General features: G+C 43.3%; 1 protein-coding gene across 4 annotated transcripts in view; it reads left to right on the top strand.

Moving 5' to 3' along the window:
• Positions 1–21728, top strand: part of LOC146797710 (plasma membrane calcium-transporting ATPase 2-like) — a 2176758-nt gene that overhangs the window by 1229658 nt on the left and 925372 nt on the right. For all 4 annotated transcript variants that reach the window (XM_085624877.1, XM_085624876.1, XM_085624878.1 and 1 more), the window contains one exon: positions 11772–12251. In XM_085624877.1, coding sequence (XP_085481003.1) covers positions 12053–12251 — 199 coding nt within the window. In that variant the 5' untranslated portion in view covers positions 11772–12052. The remainder of the gene's footprint in view (positions 1–11771; positions 12252–21728) is intronic.

The following is a 21728-nucleotide window of genomic DNA, read 5'->3' as shown; positions in this document are numbered from 1 at the left end:
CCCAGATTTCACAGATGCAGGAACAAAGGGAAACCCAGCTATCAACATCGCCTCGAGAATAGTCTACAATGTAGCCTGGTCCTTTTTCCTGGCCTCCTACTCTACCCCATTGGCGCTGGAGACAAGGACAGCCTTGGGACAGCAGAGAAAGGGCTCTGGATTGGCTCTACAAGCTAAGATGAGCCCATCTATAAAAAGATGTACATCTTGCAACATTTGTCAGCAAAATTATGATAAAGACATTAAAATGAAAAAATACATTTTCCAACATTGCTCAGTGGCTCAAAGACATTCGATTATATCACTGAACAAAGTGATATTTATTGGAAGTACATTTTTTTTAAAACATGAGACATTAAAGAATGCCCAATGCCCTGACTATACAACCAAGTATTACCCACAATGTGTCAGTTTGTCATGCTCTTTATTTATATACCCTATGTAAATGCGAAGCGGGAGTACCTTTATCTAAGGATTTTTGTACTGTATTGAATTACTTCAGTATGCTTTTAAAATAAAAGGTTAGGGAAACTGATAGTGAAGTAAAGTGATAAGCCATGGATCTCAAAAGTTGGTAAAGTGGGAAAGCAGGGATTTCATCCCAGGATTCATGGTTGCACATTGTGCAGGTCAGAAACTGTAGGGCTACATCCTTCTCTCTTCCAGTAAGGTCAGCGCTCTGTGTTCAGTTATTCAATTATTGCTATTCGATTAGTGTTAGTATATGGAGTTTAATAAATACACTTTTCTCACCATAAAGCAAACTCACGCTATATACACATGTGTATGCATGTGCGCCGTCATCAGTTTGAAAGGTGTGCCTTCCTATTTGAAATTACACTAAAGATCAAGTAGAGTGACCGAGCATCCATGCCTGAAATCATCGGGCACTACGCAAGCTTCTTCTTAAAGAGCAGAAACTTAAGGGGAAAACTATGTGGGGTCTTAGAAACTTCTCCATTTTGTGTAGATTCATTAATAGTGGCAATTGAGGTGTTGAGCCTCTCCTAAAATCTTTCTAATTTTCAAAACAGCCAAGCCAGCAGTGACATCAACATAAAATATGATATCATGTCTTCCCATACCCTGCTGGGTCTCTCTGGCTTGACAAACAGAATGATTTTAAGGACAGGCTCAACACCTCAATGATCATAATTAAATAATTAACAAAACAAAGAGGTCATAGAGCCCCCCTCAGAGTTTGCTCATCATTGTTAGAGCGCTTCAAGGAGGCTTAGAGAATGTGCAGGCAGCCTGGCTTTAGAGAGACAAATCTGTTTGCCACTGTTTTCACTTCAAAACAGGGGCGTAACACAGGCCCCCGCAGCCCCCGCGGTGCGTGGGGGCCCCAACGCTCCAGGGGCCCCCTCATTCAGCGGAGCCAACAAGCAAGCCTCTTCAAATCTTCATGAATTAAATGGTGCACGCACGCCACAGCCTCTTCATTTATTAGATGGTTGGTACGCATGCGCACACCCGGTCCGGCCGGGCCTCTGAGGCTTCCACTTTCATAATTAGATGGCGCGCAGTTGTCTCCGCCGGCGCAGGTCTGTGAAAGAAAGTGTGGCATCTGATGGCCCCTGCCTGCATGCAGCGATGTGCACGGCCTCTGCCAGCCCCGCAGGTCAGTACTGGAGGAGATTCAGATTTGTTCAGAGGCCAGTCCTACGCTTGCTTGGTCTGGGGGCGGTGGGCTTTGGAGATGGGCCGCAGAACAAACTATGGCCTGCAAGGCACTGGCAGCTCAAACCTTCTGCACGCGCCTCCTTGGTTCACTTGAGTGTGGCCCAGATTAGGTTTTGATGGCAGCCACCGAGGAGGGAGGGGCTGGGCTGGCCTGGTTTATTCCCCGAGTTATTAAAGCTACGGGACTCATTTAGCCACAGGCAGTGTCAAAAGTGGGCCCCTTGATGCTTGATACTCCATTCACTACAACCTCGTAGGGCCAGTGTAGCCCAGAGGCGTTCAGTGTATGCAAACTGCATGCGCGCATGGCAAGGACTGAGGCGCTTTACAGGGCAGAGGCACTTTACTGAAGTGGGAGAGGATATTTAAGGGAAAGACAGAAGGTTTAAGGAAGGAAGGCAGTTTAAGTGAAAGACATTTCACGGAAGAAATGAAAAGGGGGATGCGCTTTAAATAAGAGAGGCGCTACTGAAAAGGGGTATTTAATAGAAATTCGGATTAAAGACGAGTGGCACTTAAAAAAGAGGTGATGTAAGATAGGTCTCTGCTTGGAAGAGAGGATGTGAGATAACGGAAAGAGGCTGGGTGAATGGAATAATGAGGTGTTTCAAATAAGGCATGTGCCTTAAAGTAGAACGGTGGCGCTATGCTGGACAGAGAGGTTTTTCATGAGAGGCAACTTGAGGATGGGCAAGGTCATGAACACTAGATTCAGAACACCATACACTCTGGTCGGAGCCCTCCCACATAATAAGGCCTTGAGGGGATCCAGGCCTTGGTGGGAGTAGATTACAACAAACACAAGCAAGGAACGCATCCAACAAGCAAAAAAAATAAAGTAAAATAGTCAAGAAACATTGCTAGGAACAAAAACCGTCTGGTTTTGCTAATTTTAAGGTATTTGTATGAAATTAGATCCTTTGTAATCGCTGTTATAGATGCTTTATTGTGTGTACCCAGGCCCGAAAGTCTGTTGAACAAGCATCAACAATCTGCTGCAGGACCAAGCCCTCCCTTGGAGAAGGAGGTGCCGTTTCCTTGATGGAACTGCCCTTTTTAAGGCTCAATGCTCGTTGATTGCATTGAGACAAGTGTTGAACACTATGTGAATGAGGTGGTCCATTGATAGATGAATCTCCACCCTCCTATTCGAACACAGGGAAGTGCTGTAGACATATGGATTGCATAGGGTAATCTGTACCAGCACAGATATTTTTCCTCTTTATTGCTCCTTCAGACATGGCTTTCTCAGGATGTGTAGAGCTGTGATATAAATGTAAGTTGAAACTTCATGGCTGTTGTCCATCTCACAAAGGCGAGTATTATTATTTATTATTATTATTTATTTCTTGATATAGCGCATGGCTACCCGTAAGCATCCCAGCGCTCGGAGTCACCACTGATGTTATCCAATCTTACTACAAGTGCTGAAAGAACCAAGTTTTCAGTTTCTTACTAAATTCGAGGTGATTAGTCACTTCCCGTATTTTGGTGGGAAGCGAGTTCCATAGAGTGGATGAGTTGAAAGAGAACAGGCGGCCGCCATTCTGGTCCTCCTAATCTTGGGGACTTTAGCTTGGAGTTTATTTGAAGATCTCAATGTCCGAGAGGGACAGTAGAACGATATCAGGTTTTTTAGTATTTTGGGACCAGTGCCCCACAGAGATTTATGTGCTATACACAGTAATTTGAATTTTATTCGTTCTGTAATGGGTAGCCAATGCAGTTTCATCAGCGCCGGTTTGGCTGATACATTTCTAGGAGCATTGTGTAGGAGCCTTGCGGCACAGTTCTGAACCACCTGCAGCTTGCTGACGGTAGACTTATAGGCCCCCAGATATAGGAAGTTACAGTAGTCTAAGCGTGTCAGCACCAGGGATTGAACCAATATTCTGCGTTCTGTGTCTGGGAGCAGTGGCAGTATTTTCCAAAGTTTTCTGAGAATGCCGTAGCATGAGGCTGCCACATGTACATGTAGTTTGCAGATGTGGTGTTTACTAGAGTTTCTGCAATACCTACTGTGTGTCACTTTTACTTTATCTCACCACACTGAATTTAAAGCTGGACTTTCTACCTCAAGGCACCCAGCTGACCCCTCTGCAGACCCCTTACATCTATAGCACTACATCAGTCACCTGCCACCTGTATGATGCTTCTTCTACAACACAATCAATAACCCATTTGTCATCTCTAATGCAGACAAAGAAGCCCAACAGAAAAATACTCTTATTATATGTAAGTGGTGGTCCCATCCAAATGCTGATCCTATTTTCTCCCTTTAAATGGAATAAGCGACCTCATTCTCCCATAATGTGACTGGAAAGGTACTGCAAATGAGATCAAAATTAAGGGATAATCAATTATGTGAAGTGTTTTAGGTCTTAGTAAATTAAAGACATCTGAGGAATCTGTCAAACTTGCCATTGTTTACTTTCAGCAGACGTTGGATAGTGGTTTGTTCAGAAAGGTGGGTGCTTGACACCAATCAGGCAGAAGCACCACCCACAAATAGTTGGAACCACTTTAGCTCCACTCTGAGTCCAGGAATGGGTATATAGCTGCTCTTGGAGTAATCCTAGGGTGTCATCTTTGTCCACAAAAGTTAATTGCAGAGATTGACCATGATTGGATAGAAGTATTTACCAATCATCAGATAATTCACTATATCGAATCCATCTGCTGTCCAGTGACTGGTCTGTATCTCTGGTGATATCGAATATGACATATTCAGCTTTTATATCACATTGAAGGAAGGTAAATCAGAGAAAGTTCAGAATCCGTAGGAAAATCCACAATTATCAAACAACACTCTGGCACCAGAGACAACCCCAATATGGGCAAAACCAGTCCTGGATTGCTTGTATTCCAGTTCAGGGAGGACCAAGCCTGGCAGTTCAGGCTGGACTGTTACCACTGGAGTAGGGTCAAGACTGATTCGCATATGGCTGGGTCCAAACTGAGGTGGCATGGTGTACAAAAAAATGATGGACGATGGACTGAGATACAATCCTAAGCAATTAGCAGTGGCAGAGATTAATTCAACCATTCTATTTATCAGTGTTTTTGTATGCTTCCATGTGATGCCATATGTAGGACAGGTATGCTCAGACAATGGTCCAGTGAAAAATGTGCTACTAGAACTAGCTAAAATGATTTCTAATAAGGATGAAAATGGTCCTGGGATTCGGCCTCAAGTAATTACCATCGGCTGAGATTAATTCAAGCATTCCACTCATCATTTTTGTATACATCAGACACAACTGTACCATCAAGAGGCAGTGTAAATGGAAAACACACTGTTCTGTAAAGTAATGCAGTTTTCTGTAGCATGAAATAATCAATCAACAATTAACCTCACTAAACCGTAAGCTCTTATTAGTTTAAATATACACCACACGTATGCTGGGTATTGCTTCCTCCCTCCACCCCCTCTTCAGTCAACTACCCATAGTCCTTTCTTTTACTAGGGGCCAAGAAGGAAAGATGCTAGCATTTTAATATGCAAAAACAACAATTGATGGACAGAATGCAGAACAATGTCATACATTCACCCCAGTACAGAGATCTGGGCCTAAATCCATCGTTTTTTTGCTCACCATGCCGTTCCAGTTTGAACCCAGCCATATGCAAATCAGTCTTGACCCTGTGCCTCATGGGAACAGTCCAGCCCGAACTGCCAAGCCAGGTCCTCCCTGGACTGGAAACAAGCATCCTAGGACCGGTTTCGGGGTTTCACCCCTCTTCAGCCAGGATAGCTTGATTCCAGTGGCATGGAGAGCAAGGGACCCACGTCTGGGCATACCCTTCCCACTCGGGGTGACAAATGCAAAAACAACAATTGATGGACAGAATGCAGAACAATGTCATACATTCACCCCAGTACAGAGATCTGGGCCTAAATCCATCGTTTTTTTGCTCACCATGCCGTTCCAGTTTGAACCCAGCCATATGCAAATCAGTCTTGACCCTGTGCCTCATGGGAACAGTCCAGCCCGAACTGCCAAGCCAGGTCCTCTCTGGACTGGAAACAAGCATCCTAGGACCGGTTTTGGGGTTTCACCCCTCTTCAGCCAGGATAGCTTGATTCCAGTGGCATGGAGAGCAAGGGACCCACGTCTGGGCATACCCTTCCCACTCGGGGTGACAAATGCAAAAACAACAATTGATGGACAGAATGCAGAACAATGTCATACATTCACCCCAGTACAGAGATCTGGGCCTAAATCCATCGTTTTTTTGCTCACCATGCCGTTCCAGTTTGAACCCAGCCATATGCAAATCAGTCTTGACCCTGTGCCTCATGGGAACAGTCCAGCCCGAACTGCCAAGCCAGGTCCTCCCTGGACTGGAAACAAGCATCCTAGGACCGGTTTTGGGGTTTCACCCCTCTTCAGCCAGGATAGCTTGATTCCAGTGGCATGGAGAGCAAGGGACCCACGTCTGGGTATACCCTTCCCACTCGGGGTGACAAATGCAAAAACAACAATTGATGGACAGAATGCAGAACAATGTCATACATTCACCCCAGTACAGAGATCTGGGCCTAAATCCATCGTTTTTTTGCTCACCATGCCGTTCCAGTTTGAACCCAGCCATATGCAAATCAGTCTTGACCCTGTGCCTCATGGGACAGTCCATCCCGAACTGCCAAGCCAGGTCCTCCCTGGACTGGAAATAAGCATCCTAGGACCGGTTTCGGGGTTTCACCCCTCTTCAGCCAGGATAGCTTGATTCCAGTGGCATGGAGAGCAAGGGACCCACGTCTGGGCATACCCTTCCCACTCGGGGTGACAAATGCAAAAACAACAATTGATGGACAGAATGCAGAACAATGTCATACATTCACCCCAGTACAGACTGGGGTGGCAGAGTGGGCTAAAGAACGGTGATGGATTAAACCCAGATCAGTTCACTGGGGGTGAGTGCTTGCAATGTTCAACACTCCGTCCATCATTTCCTTTGGTTTTTGCTTTGTTCGCCATAAGTTGGCAGGGTATGCTCAGACGTGAGTCCCTTGCTCACTTTGCCACTGGATTCAAGCAAGCCTGGCTGAAGACGGCTGAAATGCCAGAAACCGGTCCTAGGAAGCTTGTTTCCGGTCCAGGGAAGACATGGCTTGGCAGTTCGGGCTGGACTGTTCCCATGAGGCACAGGGTCAGACTGATTTGCATATGCCATGTCTGAACTGGGGTGGCAGAGTGGGCTAAAGAACGGTGATGGATTAAACCCAGATCAGTTGACTGGGGGTGAGTGCTTGCAATGTTCAACACTCCGTCCATCATTTCCTTTGGTTTTAGCATTTTAATATGCTCACTGCATAGGGCTGTGAGTATTCATAATAGGACTTCCCAGTAAAGCGTATGAGTGCAGGAATGCACTGAATAGGCCAGTATCAGGCCAGTCCATCTAGCCATCGATTAGAAACCTCTACTATGTTTAACAGACAAGTGGTTGATGGTAGGTTCATTCAGAGCAGACCCTCACTTATACTGGAAACCATAGAAAATGTGCCTGATTCAATATTTCTATAGTGCTGCATCCCTCTGAAATAAGGACAGGCTCCACTGTTGGCACAGGTACTGAAAGATTTCCAGCTTCTGAATATAAATATCCACCAACTCAATCAAATGAAGTTTATATTGCAAATCCTTCCACAGAATGGAACTGCGTAACCTAATATTTTCTCTCAAAGCTGAATCATTTTTAATTGTAAGATTTCAGTAGCATAGAGACCAGCAGAATGGAGGTTTCGGTGTGAATAGTACCGGGGAACAGTTTTCCATAAGCATCCAGATGAAAGGCCCCAGGGAAAATGTGGGATCTGGATAATTCCATTTTCTAATTGGTGAAAAATCCAACTCAAAATACAAAGTACAGCATTTTGTTACACCCGGAGACAAAAGGCCATCTCTAGAAATGTAGACAGCTGAAATTAATGTACCTGCCACCCTACGTGCGACGACAGGGGCCATGACATATAAAATGGCTAATGGACCCAGTGAGCACCAGGCGTTCTTCCGGTGTGTCTGGTGTAGACCAGGAAAATTCACCACATAACAAAAACAAACGTTAGCAAAGCCAATAGGTTTCGCCTATACAAGAGCTAGTGTTTTAGCCATCTTCTACAGCAGTATAAAGTGGAGTAGAGTGGAGTGGAGTGGCATAGCGAGATGCAGAGTGGCATAGAGTGGATTGGCATACATTGGAGTGGAATAGATTGGCTTGGAGTGGCATAGAGTGGCTTGGAGTGACGTAGAGTGAAATGGAGTAGAGTGGAGTGGTGTAGAGCAGAGTGGAGTGGCATAGAGTGCAGTGGCATAGAGTGGAGTGGTGTAGAGTGGAGTGCCATAGAGTAAAGTGGAATGGAGTGGACAGGAGTAGAGTAGCATTCAGTAGAGTGGCACACAGTGGAGTGGGTAGACTAGAGTGTCGTTGAGTGGAGTAGTGCAGAGTAGAGTGCAGTGGTGTAGAGTGCAGTGGTATGGAGTGGTGCAGAGTACAGTAGACTGACATGGAGGTCAGAGGCATAGAATAGAGTGGTGAACAGAGTAGTGGTGTAGAGTGCAGTGGCACTGAGTAGACTGCAGTGGCATAGAGTGCAGTTGTTTAGAGTGTAGCGGCGTAGATTTCAGTGGCATAGAGTAGAGTGGTGCAGAGAAGAGTGGCGTAGAGTGCAGTAGAATAAAGTAAAGTGGTGCAGAGTAGAGTCTCAGAATGCAGTGGTATAAAGTGCAGTGGTGTAGAGTACAGTGGCATAGAACATTGAAGAGTAGAGTGCTGTGGCATAGAGGGCATAGCGTAGAGTATAGTGATGTAGAGTACAGTGGCATAAAGTGAAGTGGCAGAGTAGAGTGGCATGGGACGTCAAGTGCAGTGGCGTAGAGTAGAATGGTGCGGAGAAGCGCAAAGTGGCATGGAGTGCAGTGGAGTAAAGTACTTGGTAGGGGGTAGGAGGGAAAAGAAGCAACATGGAAGGGGAACTGATGGCAGGGAATAAAAGCTACATGGATGGTGATATAGGAGACGGACTGAAAACACAAGCACTCATACAGAGTGCCTGAGCACAAATAAAAAAGTAGCCTCATAAACGTAAGTAGTGGATGGACACAACTACTTGGACTGTGCTCCAGGGGAGGGCCAAACACAAGAAGAAGACATAATACCTGCATGATGTGACACACATGTACAAAGGAAATGAGAGCGACGCTGAGGCTAACAAATGGTAAGCTATGGGGATGGGGCGCTGTAAGCCTACTGTGTGAAACAATATGTCGCTCAGAGACAAGGCATGTCCTTTCTAAGTAAAGCCTAAAAAGTGCCCTCTCAGTGCAGGTACAAACTAAACTCTTCTTTTGCAGACCAGACTGCCTGATTCCATCTCTGACTCTAGTAAAATGCCTGAGGAGTTCCTTGGACCACCGTTTCCCTTTCATAGGATGTCAGGGGGTGTAAATTTGGAGTGCGCCTTTTCATTTGTGGCACATATTCAATGTGGCTACCAGTTTCCTTTTTCTGCTGCACCCACATCTATAATATGACAATGGTGAAAAGCAGTGGCATAACAAAGGCCCCTGCAGCCTCCACTGTGTGGGAGGACCCCGAGCTCCGCGGGGGGCCCTCCAGCACTGGCAGGTCCGTGGCCTGAGAGCTTCCGACTTGATCAGGAGTGTGGGGGCCCCCTGCATGTACTTTGCAGGGGGGCCCCTTCAAGTTTTGTTACGCCACTGCTTCAAAATCTGGGTGGTGGGTGTATTATCCACTGTGTACCCCACCCCACAATCTGGGGGAAATATATTCTCCTGCCCCTCACCTCCAGTGTCTACACCCGTTCTACCCCTTTGAAGGCATAGTGAGAGCATGTAATGTTTCTCCATGCCAAGCAATGTCCCTGCCTTCCCTTTCCCACACTCCCTTCCACCACTCTCCTCTCTGCATCAGCCCCCACTCACAGTAACTACCTGCTCAAAACTGGTGGCAATTGTAAGTGTTTCCCCCCATAGAAAAGGGAATACCATGGTGCATCCCACACAGTAAATCCGGGTCTTTACAGCTGTTCCTCATTGTGTGAGATTTAATTGCAGTTGCATGATGCTGGTGGGGTATTACTGCACAGTACTAGTGTTTACAGGTGTCAACTTACTGCCCCAGGAGTACTTTGTAACTCGTAATTGAGTTGACATACCTTGCATACACTATACCTTTGTTGCGAAACACATATTTATGATTGCAACCTGTCAGGACCATACATTTTTAAATGTGTTGTTATGTGGCTTAGCTTTCTAATTCACATTTCAGCCATCACTCCTGGGGTCATGTGGTGCACATTCCAGATCGGTGGGGTAGCACCCCGCGCTGGTGGGTCCAGCGCAAACTGGGACTTTGCACTGTATTACAAAAAATGATGTTGCAAGTTCGAGCACAGACTTCACAACAGGGTTTAAAGATCAACTGGGGGTTTGAACCACCCGCCCATCTTTCAATGCAGTGAATCAGGCCTGATGCCAGAGGGGGCAGAGATTCCATCTGCAGATGGAGCAATGAGCGCCCTCACCTGTGTGTGGATGATTCCTCCGTAGCTCTCCCACAAGGTGCCCGCAGAGTGGGTGGTACACTGACTGTGCCACTTCTCACTCATCTCACAGCAATCTGTTTTCTCCTGTGCCCACATCGGAAAACACAGTGCAGATGCAGTGACAAATGTGTTCCCTTATTGTGCATGCCATGGGGCCATGCTCCACTGCAAAAGAGGGCAAACCCTCTTAAAAATTGAATCAATGCAAGATGTGCAACTGATATTCCAGAAGTGGAGCTTTTCGTAATACGTGGGGCTGCCTGGGACGCAAAATGGCCAAAAGCGTTCATTGTGTAATACAGAAATAGATAGAAAAGTCCGGATTGTCTGGGAAAAAAGAAATATTGCAGTAAATAAAGTAAAGACTGTCTTGCCTTCCTTTGAAAGAGCACATTGTAACCACCATACGACTTTCTTTCAGAGAAGTGCTCCTTCTGTTTGGCTAATGTGATATCCTCCGACAGGTGCATCATTTATGTATCCCTGCACCTGAACATACTCAGGGTGGAGCTGAAATCTGTCACCTCCTGGGAAGCGGTCCTGCATGAATACTTCATCCGGGGATCACTTTTTAACTCATTCTTAATTCATGAAAAAACACGCTGAATTTTGTGCAATATTGGCAATTTTACCTTCTTTTGTTTTTTTTTACCAATTCAGGAACAAATCAGCATACCATTCACGCGCTTTTAATAAACAGGCGTTTTTTTTACGAAGCAGAAATGCATTTTAAGGGGAAAAACAAGCAGGTAGATGCTTTGCACCAAAGCAGTGCCATATTTAGCCGCCGCTCACAGGCTCCCAGCTCTGCCGCGCCTCCATTTCCCGGTGGAACGTGGGTGTTTAACGGGAGCACGCTGGCAGCGACTATCATTACCCGGTGACTGGGTGTTCGCGGCAGAGTTCGGGACGTTAACACCATTTATTTATCTGGCTTCCCCTTCCCAGCTGACAAGGATGCCCGACTGACAGATCTGTCCGAACAGCGTCAAGAAAATGTTTCCCTTTTTTTCTTGATTTCACTCTTCTTTTACCGAGAAAAAAAAAATGCTTCCATATGGATGGAGGCATAAGTAATAGGCTTCAATTAATTTTTATTACGTAGGAGTTGCCCGTTCCTTGTACTCTTGTCAGTTAAAAGATTGATACAGCAATGTGAACCAGGGAGCGCTCAAACCGGAGGCACATCCAGGCTGCTGGACTAATGGCTCCCTCATTAATATTCATGAGCCATCTCATTTAGCTGCTGCTCTTGGGACTTGATCAAAGTAGGCAACACGGCTATTGCTGGAAAAGAGCCTCGTGTGTGCACGCAGCAGGCGCTATCACAATCTATGGGATCAGCTGTGGCGATGAGCGCGCGCGGCGTCTTAAGGTGCAGCCACAATCTTTGTTTTCTGTCTCTGAGTTCTGCTATCAAAGGCTCTGTAGTAAGTGGATTAAAGGACATCTCGGTAAGGTCAGTGGGGGACGGCCATTGTAACCTTTCTTTCCTTTGTGTTTTTTTCCAAAGGGCCTGCAGAAGCAAAGACCATGTAGATGTCCACATGCAGCATAATGGGAAGAGGTAATTGGGTTGGAGCTGGCCTGCAGCCTTGAAAGAGTCCTTCCCTCAACGTGCCACCACACCGTGGACACCTTGGGCATCAAAGCTCCTCTGAGCTCACCTGAAGTCATTTGGGATCTTTTTCATTCCTTTGGCTGGAATTTGAGTTTGGATTTTGATCCCGACGTTCAAGCACTTTATTTGAAGCATCCTTTCTTCTACTTGTCAGAGCAATAACGAGAGCTGCAATGGGCGACATGACGAACAGCGATTTCTACGCAAAGAACCAAAGAAACGAGGCCAACCATGCTGGCGAGTTTGGGTGCTCACTGGATGAGCTCCGCTCGCTCATGGAGCTTCGGGGAATGGAGGGAGTGGTCAAAATCCAAGAGCACTTTGGGGACACAGAGGGGTTGTGCCGGCATTTAAAGACCTCCCCTACAGAAGGTAAGTGTTCTGTAAATATATGTTTCCATAGATTATCACGTTGTTGCCAATCAAGGGACAGGTGTGGCCTGCATGGGGTTTCCATGAATACAGGAGCCATTTTTAACCATAATGCTTTGCAGACTACCAGTCTTCTGTTTTGTGTTTCAAGCCATTATGATATTTTTTGTCATGTAAATTTGTTTGTATTCTTTTGGAAAAGAGCGTGTTATGTTGTCGGGTTTAAAATTGGCATGAGAACTTTGCTGCTAATGATTATCGCTAATTGGTTCATCAAATAGATTTTTTTAAATAGAATATTTAATGAAATAATGCCAAAATATAATATGAAGCATTATTTATGAATACACAGAAGAAGGAAGACTGAGGGACACTGCAAGAGAGTGATGATGAGGAGCGGGAGTGATATAGCTATTTTTAGTGAGAGATGGAGAGCAGTTATGGACTGAAAAGTTTTGCTAGGCTAATTCAACTTGTAGAAAATTGGTAGAAGTGTTGAAAATAACATGTGCCTATACTGTTGTTTGACAATCAGTGCCTTTTGTAGTTTCCGTATGAGGTAGTGAAGGCAAAGCCAGAGTTGATGTGAGCTCTGAAGACCGATAACAGCTCTAAACACTTGTATTTGACTTCGCTGTCTATCACCTGGGTAACAGCATCAGGTTTGTCAGTCCTTTATCAACACCTTATCATGAGCCAGATCATATAAATTGAATGAGTGCCCACAATTTTGCACTGGTAAAAAGCTGTTTTGCACCAGTTTTGAACTAATAGTTACACTAAACTGCCTGACACAAGTGCAGCATTGCCAGCACCACCTCAATGTAGGCAATTTGATACAAAATAATTTTCTCTTGTATACATGTAAACTATTGTATTCCTCTTCCTAGATTAATTTCCTTTCTCCCTTCAGTGGACCTGTTTCTCCTCATTTCCCTCGTCACATTCCTATCTATAGCCGTCTGTATATGGCTTTATAGTCGCTCTTTTCATACTCACCAGGCCAACCTACCTCGACCACTTCTGGTTGCCAAATAACTGTTAGAGTCAACTTCCTCATTCAACAATGTGTCTAGTCTCCATCCTCCACCCCACTCCAGCTGCATCACCAATCTCTCCCATTGCGCCTCTAGCTAGAATCGGGGCCATCAATCCCTGGTCTCCTAAATCAGTATTTGAGCCTTCTTCTCCATGACCCTTTGGATGATGTGTCCCTTTCCTCTGCCCTTCCCCTGACTATTCCAGCTAACCCAAAGCAACAGCGACTCGAAGGAATCTAGAAGAAAGTTGATGTTGGATTAACCGCTCCCATTTAAAAACTTTCGCAACAAATCAATTTTGCTACTATGGCACTATTTGTTTGCTATAGCCCTCCCTTATATGACCCATTTCTAAGTCGAATTCCATAGTGAAATGGTATGAAGTGTGAATCTCTTGCTAAGGGTCAAGGATGTAACCCCCCCCCCCCACACACACACACAATTCCATAGTTATTGGATAAGGTCTTGCCAAATAGAGAATTGAAATATGTGGTTATCGGTTGTACGACCTGTGACCATCAGTTTATTTCAATTTTATTTCTTTATAAAAACTTCGCAGTTGAAATGTAGGGTTGTTGGGATGACTGTTAATTGCTCAGCCACTGCAATCAAAACTGAGCTGAGAAAAATTTCTTATTAGCTAGTGAATGCCTAAATTATTTCTAAACATCGTGTAGTCTATTGGCTTTACAATAGAAAGTAACCCGATCACACCACGCAACTGCAATATATCCTGATATTGTATATTTCGAGAGAACGCTACTAAGCACCATAACAACCCCTATAAGTAAATGTTGTTTAACCAGGTAACGCTTAACAAAAAGGCTTGCTGTTAAATGGATGTGCGTTTAGGATGAAGAAAGTCTTAATGGGGGAGAAATGTAAAGGGGCGAAAAGTATTTGAAAAACTTTTTTATTTTGTTTAGATGATGAGTAACATCTGATTTCATTAACTATATGATTGTTCCAATTAGCACATCAATTGCACGATATCATACTCCTAATTCATTTAATTTAGGGAGCTTTCACGTCAATACCAATAAAGGAATCCACAATTCAGTAACTGAATAAAATATAGTACTGACACCTGAAAATAGTCAGGCGGGGCAAAGAGTTTTCTCAGGGTAGATATTACTGTCGTAGAGAGAGGATTATCTGGCCAAGATTTTAGAACTAAATGTGAAGTTTATTTGACAAATTATGAGTCACTATTTCTAGGTGTTGTGATATGTGTCCCTCACATTGATAGTGCACAAAATATTACGGCCCTAATTAAGACTTGAGTCCGATCAAATACATTTCTATCAGCCAAAGAGATTGTGTTATTATTGTATACATTTGGATTGATATGTGAATACAGCCAAATAGGCTTTTTTTTTGCATGAGCCAAACCAATTTTCAGTTTGCAAAAGTTGCTTCCTCCACCAAAGGATTTACTCTCACAAAGATTTTCAAGCAAGATAATCAATTTACATGGGTGGGTTCAGGTGTTCCAAGGAGGGAATGCCTATGACAGGGCTTGCACATTCAAGCAAACACACTCAACAACAACACCAAATCTTTATTCAAATAAAAAATATATCCATAAAAGAGTCACACAGATACAATAATACACAAACCTTAATAAAACATTCTTATTTAAAAATGTATGACTAAAGTTCATGCAGAATGGTCTCAGGACATAGACAGATTAAATATACAAAACACAGCACATCAGTCACTGTTAAGGGTATGACAACTTTTGCTACTCAATTTCATATCTTCAAACATCCAGGTATAGGAGCTTTTTCTTTCTTTGGATGGCATAAGAAACATAGAAACTCTATAGCATAAGTTCACATTATCGAGGTTACAGATAAAATGAAAAGTACAATTAAAAAACATACTTATGATGTGGGTATTCAATCTCCTTCGGCACCTTTCCACCCTGGGAAAGTTGAAAAAGCTTTTCTCAAGTACAGAAGTTGATGCCCTTCCAGTGAGGAATGGGTGGGGAGCACTCAATGTTCAGATTGTCCAGGAACAGGTTTCTCATTCTCCCTGTGAAAAAAAATATTAAAATCAATATAGCAAGTGAATCCGCACTTCCGAAGTTTACTCTGGAGAAAATATATACGTCTGTTTCCTGAGTAGGTCTTTGAAATGTGGGACTGCCATAGGTTTCCATAATCATGCACTAGCAAATATTCCATAAAATCAATTTGAGAGGATAGCATTAAAATGTTGCTGATGAAAGATTATTACAGGTTTTACATACATTGCCTTTTCCAAAGGATTGTAGGAATGAGCTGATGGGTAAGGCTGGGAGGTGTCTGAATGTGAAAAACAAGGTGTCATATATTTGGTTAGGCATGTGCTCTGCAACATAGTGAAAAATATGACACAGCATTCATGCACAGCAGTATCACAAAACAGGGTTTTAGATTCTAGAGGCATCATTTATTGACAAGGCCTTGGGACATTTCTGCTACATTTGAATTCTGGTGCTGATGTGCTTCCGCCAATAATGTGTATCGAAAGTTGTACCAGTGGTTAGTGAGATGAACAAAGAATGCACAACTTTTTCAAGCTCAGTGCTCCCATCTGTTGAATAATATCTTCAATTTATCATATCACTGGAGAGATCTCATCTACAGTATTATCCTTGGGCTTGGTGACCACAAAAAGAAAAAGTTATAAACAGGTTCCAATATGGTACGTGGTTGAATCTTTAAGTATTCAATTTGGAATTTATAGCACGTGGACATTGAATGACTGGAGGAAATTGAAGGTTTATGAAGGGTATGATAAAATACCCCAAGAGGTAAGCAAGATGAATCAGAAAACTTCTCTTTGAACTGCAGCCCATGGTGGGCACGGGAGTGTCTGAATTGCAGAGAGTGAAACGTATTTTTCGCGAATGAGGGTAGTGATTTCATGTGATAGACTGTTTACCAAGAACGTGCATTAACAAAACTATATGTGGTTTCGTGGAATAGGACAGTGTAATAGCAGCGAGAAAACCTAATTAACACTGGAAGCAGTGTGGCAGTTTAGCCTATCTTTTGCCAAAGTAAGAAGGTCATTTGACGCAGTGCATGGATTTGATATGCTTACGTTCATATCAATTTCACTGTTAAGAATTTTTGTTATCTGCTTGTTTGAAGACCCATTTTCAAAGTTCCTTTGATCATGCATATAAGACTTGTATTAGTTATTTTTCTTTCACTCCTATATGATTTTAGATGGACGGCCATAAATTGTGAAGCTTAGCCCTGTAAATTCTAACACTCAGGCCACTTCCGTTCATGAATATTTAATACATTTCTGTATCAGGAAAGCATGCTTGCCAATCATGCCCACTCAAGGTACTGGGGTAGAAAACAGTATCTTCATGCACTGAAAACAGTGACCACAATCCTGTAATGAAGGCATAAAATCAAATATTTTCAGGCACCTACGTAATGGTCAAAGTGGAGTGTGATGGAAAACAGCATTAACTACGCAGGCTAAGCCACATGTGCAGTTACCATGCAAGCGGAACACCGCTTGCCCTAATAATAATGTGTATGCCTGCACGCATGTGTGGTTAAGGCAGTCAGCAGTCTAGTTCCAGAGACCGGATGGTAAGGGAAAGGAATGGAAGGATCAGGAGAGGAAAGAATGGGACACGGCTTGGTAAGTCGGGCTTGGGGGGTAGTTTTCAGGGGGGAGGGGTAATTTCCAGGGGTTTGTTTTAGGGCTGAGGGCGGTGTGGGAAGGGTCAGTTTTCAGGGCTGGGGCCATTTTAGGACTCAGGGCAGCTAGGTTCGGGTTATTTTTTGGCCTGGGGCAGTTTTAGGGCTCAGGGCGGGGGACAGGGATCAGGGTCGTTTTTTGCTATGGGGGCTGTTTTAGGGCCTAGGGCTGGGGTTGGGGAATTTTGGGGACCTGGGGCGATTTTAGGGCTCAGGGTGGGAGACAGGGGTCAGGGTAGTTTTTTAGGCCTGGGGACCGTTTTAGGGCTCAGGGCAGGAGTTGAGGTAGTTTTTTTGATTTGGGAGATGTTTTAGGGCTCAGAGCAGCGGGGCAGCGGTCGATCAGTTTATTACGGTGGGGTGCATTGCAGGGCTAGGGGCCAGTTTTTATGGCTCAGGGCGGGGGGTCTTGGTAGTGTTTAGGGCTGGGGCATGGGGGATTGCAGTGCTGGGGGCCGGGGCGTGATTTTCACCACGTATGCCTTTACCAATCATGCCTTTACAGTGAAATTCGTTGTAAAGGCTTGCGTGGTAAAGACACAGTCATGGTCATGGTTGACACCACGTGGTTTAGGCATGCGTTGTTGAGGTATGCATTGTTCCATCATACAAGGGAGTCTAATGGCAGCATGATATTTTCCAAATGTTAACTGTCCTCTTTCTCTCAGACCTCCTTGTGTGTTAGAAGTTAGAGAGCTTGTGCTAAAGACAATGGTTCAGTCTTTGGACGATTGTTCATGCAGGAAACGTAAATCAACTGAAATATTTGCTTAATCGAGATTGAGCATTATCAAGACACATATTTATTCATTATTTCCAAAATGTCAAAATGCTAATCACTTCTGCACAAAGTGCGTATCCCATGATGGAAAACGCCTGATATTTTAATTTTAAAGAAACACATGATATTTTAATTTTAAACTTAACATCTCATACAATTTAAATACATCTTTTTTCAGAGAATCTCGTTTAAAAAAGGCGGAATTAACATGTTTGCCACTGAATAAAATATCACAATTTGTTACACCTAAGTTTAAAAGGAAAGGTATTTAGACACTTTTAAAGTGAAGGATTTCTCTCTGAATCTATTTATTGGTATAGCTAATACAGGATAATCTTTAGTTAACGCCCATTGAAACAATGTGGTCGATTTGTTCTGAAATGTTTCCATAGGTTTCCCTTCCTACACCGTCACATGTTCTATAGCTGGCAGGCACTTAGAATATGTAAGATCTTCCATTTTATGTATAAAACATACATGCGCAGAAACAGACAGTGCTAAAACATTGAGTACCTCTATTACGTCTGTTACCTGAAGAGTTTAAAGTAAATCAATGATTCTGTATTGTCTAGAAGAGGTGATACGCAGTGGCGTAGCTATCAGCACTGCCACCCGGGGAGGCCCCTAAACTTGCCGCCTGGGTACAGGTAAGAGTGGGGGAGTGGGAGGGGTGGCAGCCCACAGCCGACTTGTTTTCGGGGTCAGGGACACGGTGGTAGTTGAAAGAGACAACTCCTGCCACCCCAAAAACAGTGCTGACCGGGCTAGACCCCTCTCCCCGCTACACCACTGGTGATACGTATACGTTTGAGTGGCGAGGCCAAGTACAAAAATAGTTATACATTCACAAAAGTTTGGATTTAACCAAAAGGGTGGGCAGCTTAAGTAGACCTTATAATGGAGGACTTGTACCCTCCTTAGTCAATTGTTTTCTAATTGATTCTTTATGGTCTAAATCACAACGCTAATTAGAGGCAGATCTCTTTCTTTTTAGAACTGATCTTGCAAACGACCTGTATGAATCTGTTGTCATTCTGAGTCAGAGCTACGGCCAAAACTCTAGATTAGATTGGTCCCATAAAAAGGAGAACGCTAGCTTCTTTATAGTTACTAAAGCATATATAGTTAGCCGAGCAATAGGTTTATTTTGCATGGAGATGTAGCATTAGATATATAATGTGAAACATAGATTACCAAAAAGAAGAAATACCAGGCACGCAAACACATAAATAAGAAAAAATGAAGGTGCAGTAGTTAATAATTATATTGATGTAATCCCAACCTTCTTTTAAGCAGTTCAGTCATGAAACAGGATAATAAAAGTTATCGGAAAGACAAGCATAGATGACAAACAGAGGCAAAATAATGTAAATGGTGAGGGTATGATCGTCTTAGTCATAGAACTTTGACTGGCACAAACTGTGGTGGTCTTTCCAGTGAAAATGTTTGTTATCTAGCAAAAGGATGAGTTTAAACACAGGAGCAAGTTTCTGAAGAGGCAAGCAGTCAGACCCCAGAAGGGTTGTTACCATTAACAAGTAAAGATGGCCATGCAGTGGAGTGTTATATAGCTGAACAAGCCATATTTAAAAGTAGGAAGTCATTTAGACCACATCTAAAAGTTATGGAAGGAAACTTTCAATTAAAGTGGTTTAGATGAGAGGGTTTGAGCGAGTTCTGCAAAATGGAAGTGCTAAAAGGTACACGGTCAGGGCATAATGCAGGGGAGCCTACGCGCTTATTTTGGTTTTCTGGATAACCTCCCCCAAAATTCTGAGATTTCTTTAGATCCAAAAACAACAAACACTTCCCCTGATACGGAAAAAGCTTTCTCCCTATGCTTTTGTGAAATTTACTCTTTTTTCCTGTCCGGTACTGGCATATGAGGAATTGAACACTGACATTTTGGTAGCGAGGGAGGCAGCTACATTGAATTGTGCATTCTCAACTCCACTACCACTTTATTTCATGAATATCCATCGTAGGTTTTTTCAATGCTCTGGAATTTGCATATGTGAAGTCAGTTGTTAGGCAGCCACACATTTGCAGTGATTTCACCTTCTTCTGGGCTCTTTAGATTGAAGCACACATTTTCCCTTCCTGCACCTTTGAGTCATTCTCTTAAGTCAAGGTGTGGTATTTCTGAGGACTAAGTTTGTGTACGTCACTGCTAAACAGCTGTTCGAGGTTCAGGATGAATGGAGCTCCAAACAATGAATAGTTTTGCTCCACTCCAGTGTGAACCTTCTTATGGTAAGACCCCTGTAAATTTTGATAGATCCAATTGATAGGGGGACGAGAGTACCACACCTTATTCTTTGTCATGCCAGTTATATTTGTATCCTGTTCTATGAATGCGAATTCTGAGTTTTCCGCCTGTTGGCAATACCCCATACAATTAAATTAATAAATATATTTTCTATGGTTGGTCTTTAAATGAACAATTACACAGCAGTGCACAGTTTCTTCATCCAATTCAACAAACATTGAGAAAGCCAATTGTTTTGTTTTTTGTACAGGAAAAAACATTGTTCAGACATACATAAGCAAAGGTTGGTAACTGAAGCAGGAAAGTAGGCAACTGTGTGCAGAGAGATCAGAACTAATAGCCTATTGATTTGCTTTTACAAAGGGCATGATAGCTCATCTCAGCATTTTGAGAATCATTGAGTTGGGGTAATACTTACTCTTGTTTTTTTATAGCACTTAGAAGCCGTATGCTTGCAGCAATAGAAAACGTAGGCCCTACAGCCTCTCCTTGGTGCTCTAAAGATGAAGTAGCACAGGTAGTATAGTTAGCAAATCACATAAGATGCAAGAGTTTACACTTTGACTAATTGCCAGAAATGTTGTAGTTTTAAAACCGTTTTTTAGTAGAAGGCATTACGGAAACCCTCTTGTTACAAAGAAAGAAGAGAGATACATTTCTGTCTCTCCCCAACATTATGACCAGAAGAACATCTGCTATTAGGATTAGCTGTTGCAAAAATGTAGTGGCTACTAATGTTGCACCTCTCTGAAATAATCCAGTTTGGGCAACAAGATATCCATCGACAAGGAGCCTGTTACATAGTGTGGTTGCCTGTCCTGCATTTACTTCCTGTAATGCTAATAGGACTGAACAAGTCCTTGAACATTCTTGATAAACCACATTTATATTTTACTATCACCTTCTTATTAGCCAGATGAATACATTACTCTCTCTGAGAAAAAAGGCTCTCAGTTCATTAAAAAACCTAAAAAGTGCATCACTGGTTTATGCAAAATGACTCCAGGATATGTCTTATAAATATTTCTTGAACATAAAGTGCACATATTTGTTCCGTTATGTGGCGCAGCCTATTAACTAACAGATTCAAGTTCAGTAAAAGATCATCGATGTAGGCCAGGGTTCTCCAATGTCGGTCTGGGAGGGCCGGATCTATGCCAGATTTTTATGATGACTACATCTATGGAAATGTGGATATGCTAAAAATCTTGCATGGATCCGACCTTCCAGGACAGACATTGGAGAACCCTGATTCTAGGGTGATGCTGTGATAAAAAAGCAAATGGTGCACAAAGAAGAGAATTTTTGAGTAGACTGATTTAAAACAGAATTATGCATTTGCCGAAATAGTGGAAAATCGATGCAAGTCTTTTTCAGATCAACAGGCAGGCGGCAGGTCAGTATTGAGGGTGGACAATGCTGACTCAGCCTTTCATCTTTCTTTGTTAAATGGTGACTAAAACTGCAGAGGTAATGGACTCTGAAGAACTATGTGTTGTTGCTCAATATACACCTGCATGTAATTTTCTGGGGACAATTTAGGGCCTTGACTGCGCCTGTGAATGGGCACGAGGAGTGAGTGGCAGGGCAGAAGAGAAGTACAAAGAAGGCTTGTCGCAGGCCATATCTGCTCTTTATGGTGGGCCAACTGCACCATGCTCTGCATATACT

Source organism: Triturus cristatus, chromosome 9 (genome assembly GCF_964204655.1).
Source record: "Triturus cristatus chromosome 9, aTriCri1.1, whole genome shotgun sequence".
Classification (NCBI taxonomy): domain Eukaryota; kingdom Metazoa; phylum Chordata; class Amphibia; order Caudata; family Salamandridae; genus Triturus; species Triturus cristatus.
Note: the sequence above shows the minus strand (reverse complement) of the source record. Positions and strands in the feature narration are given on the sequence as shown.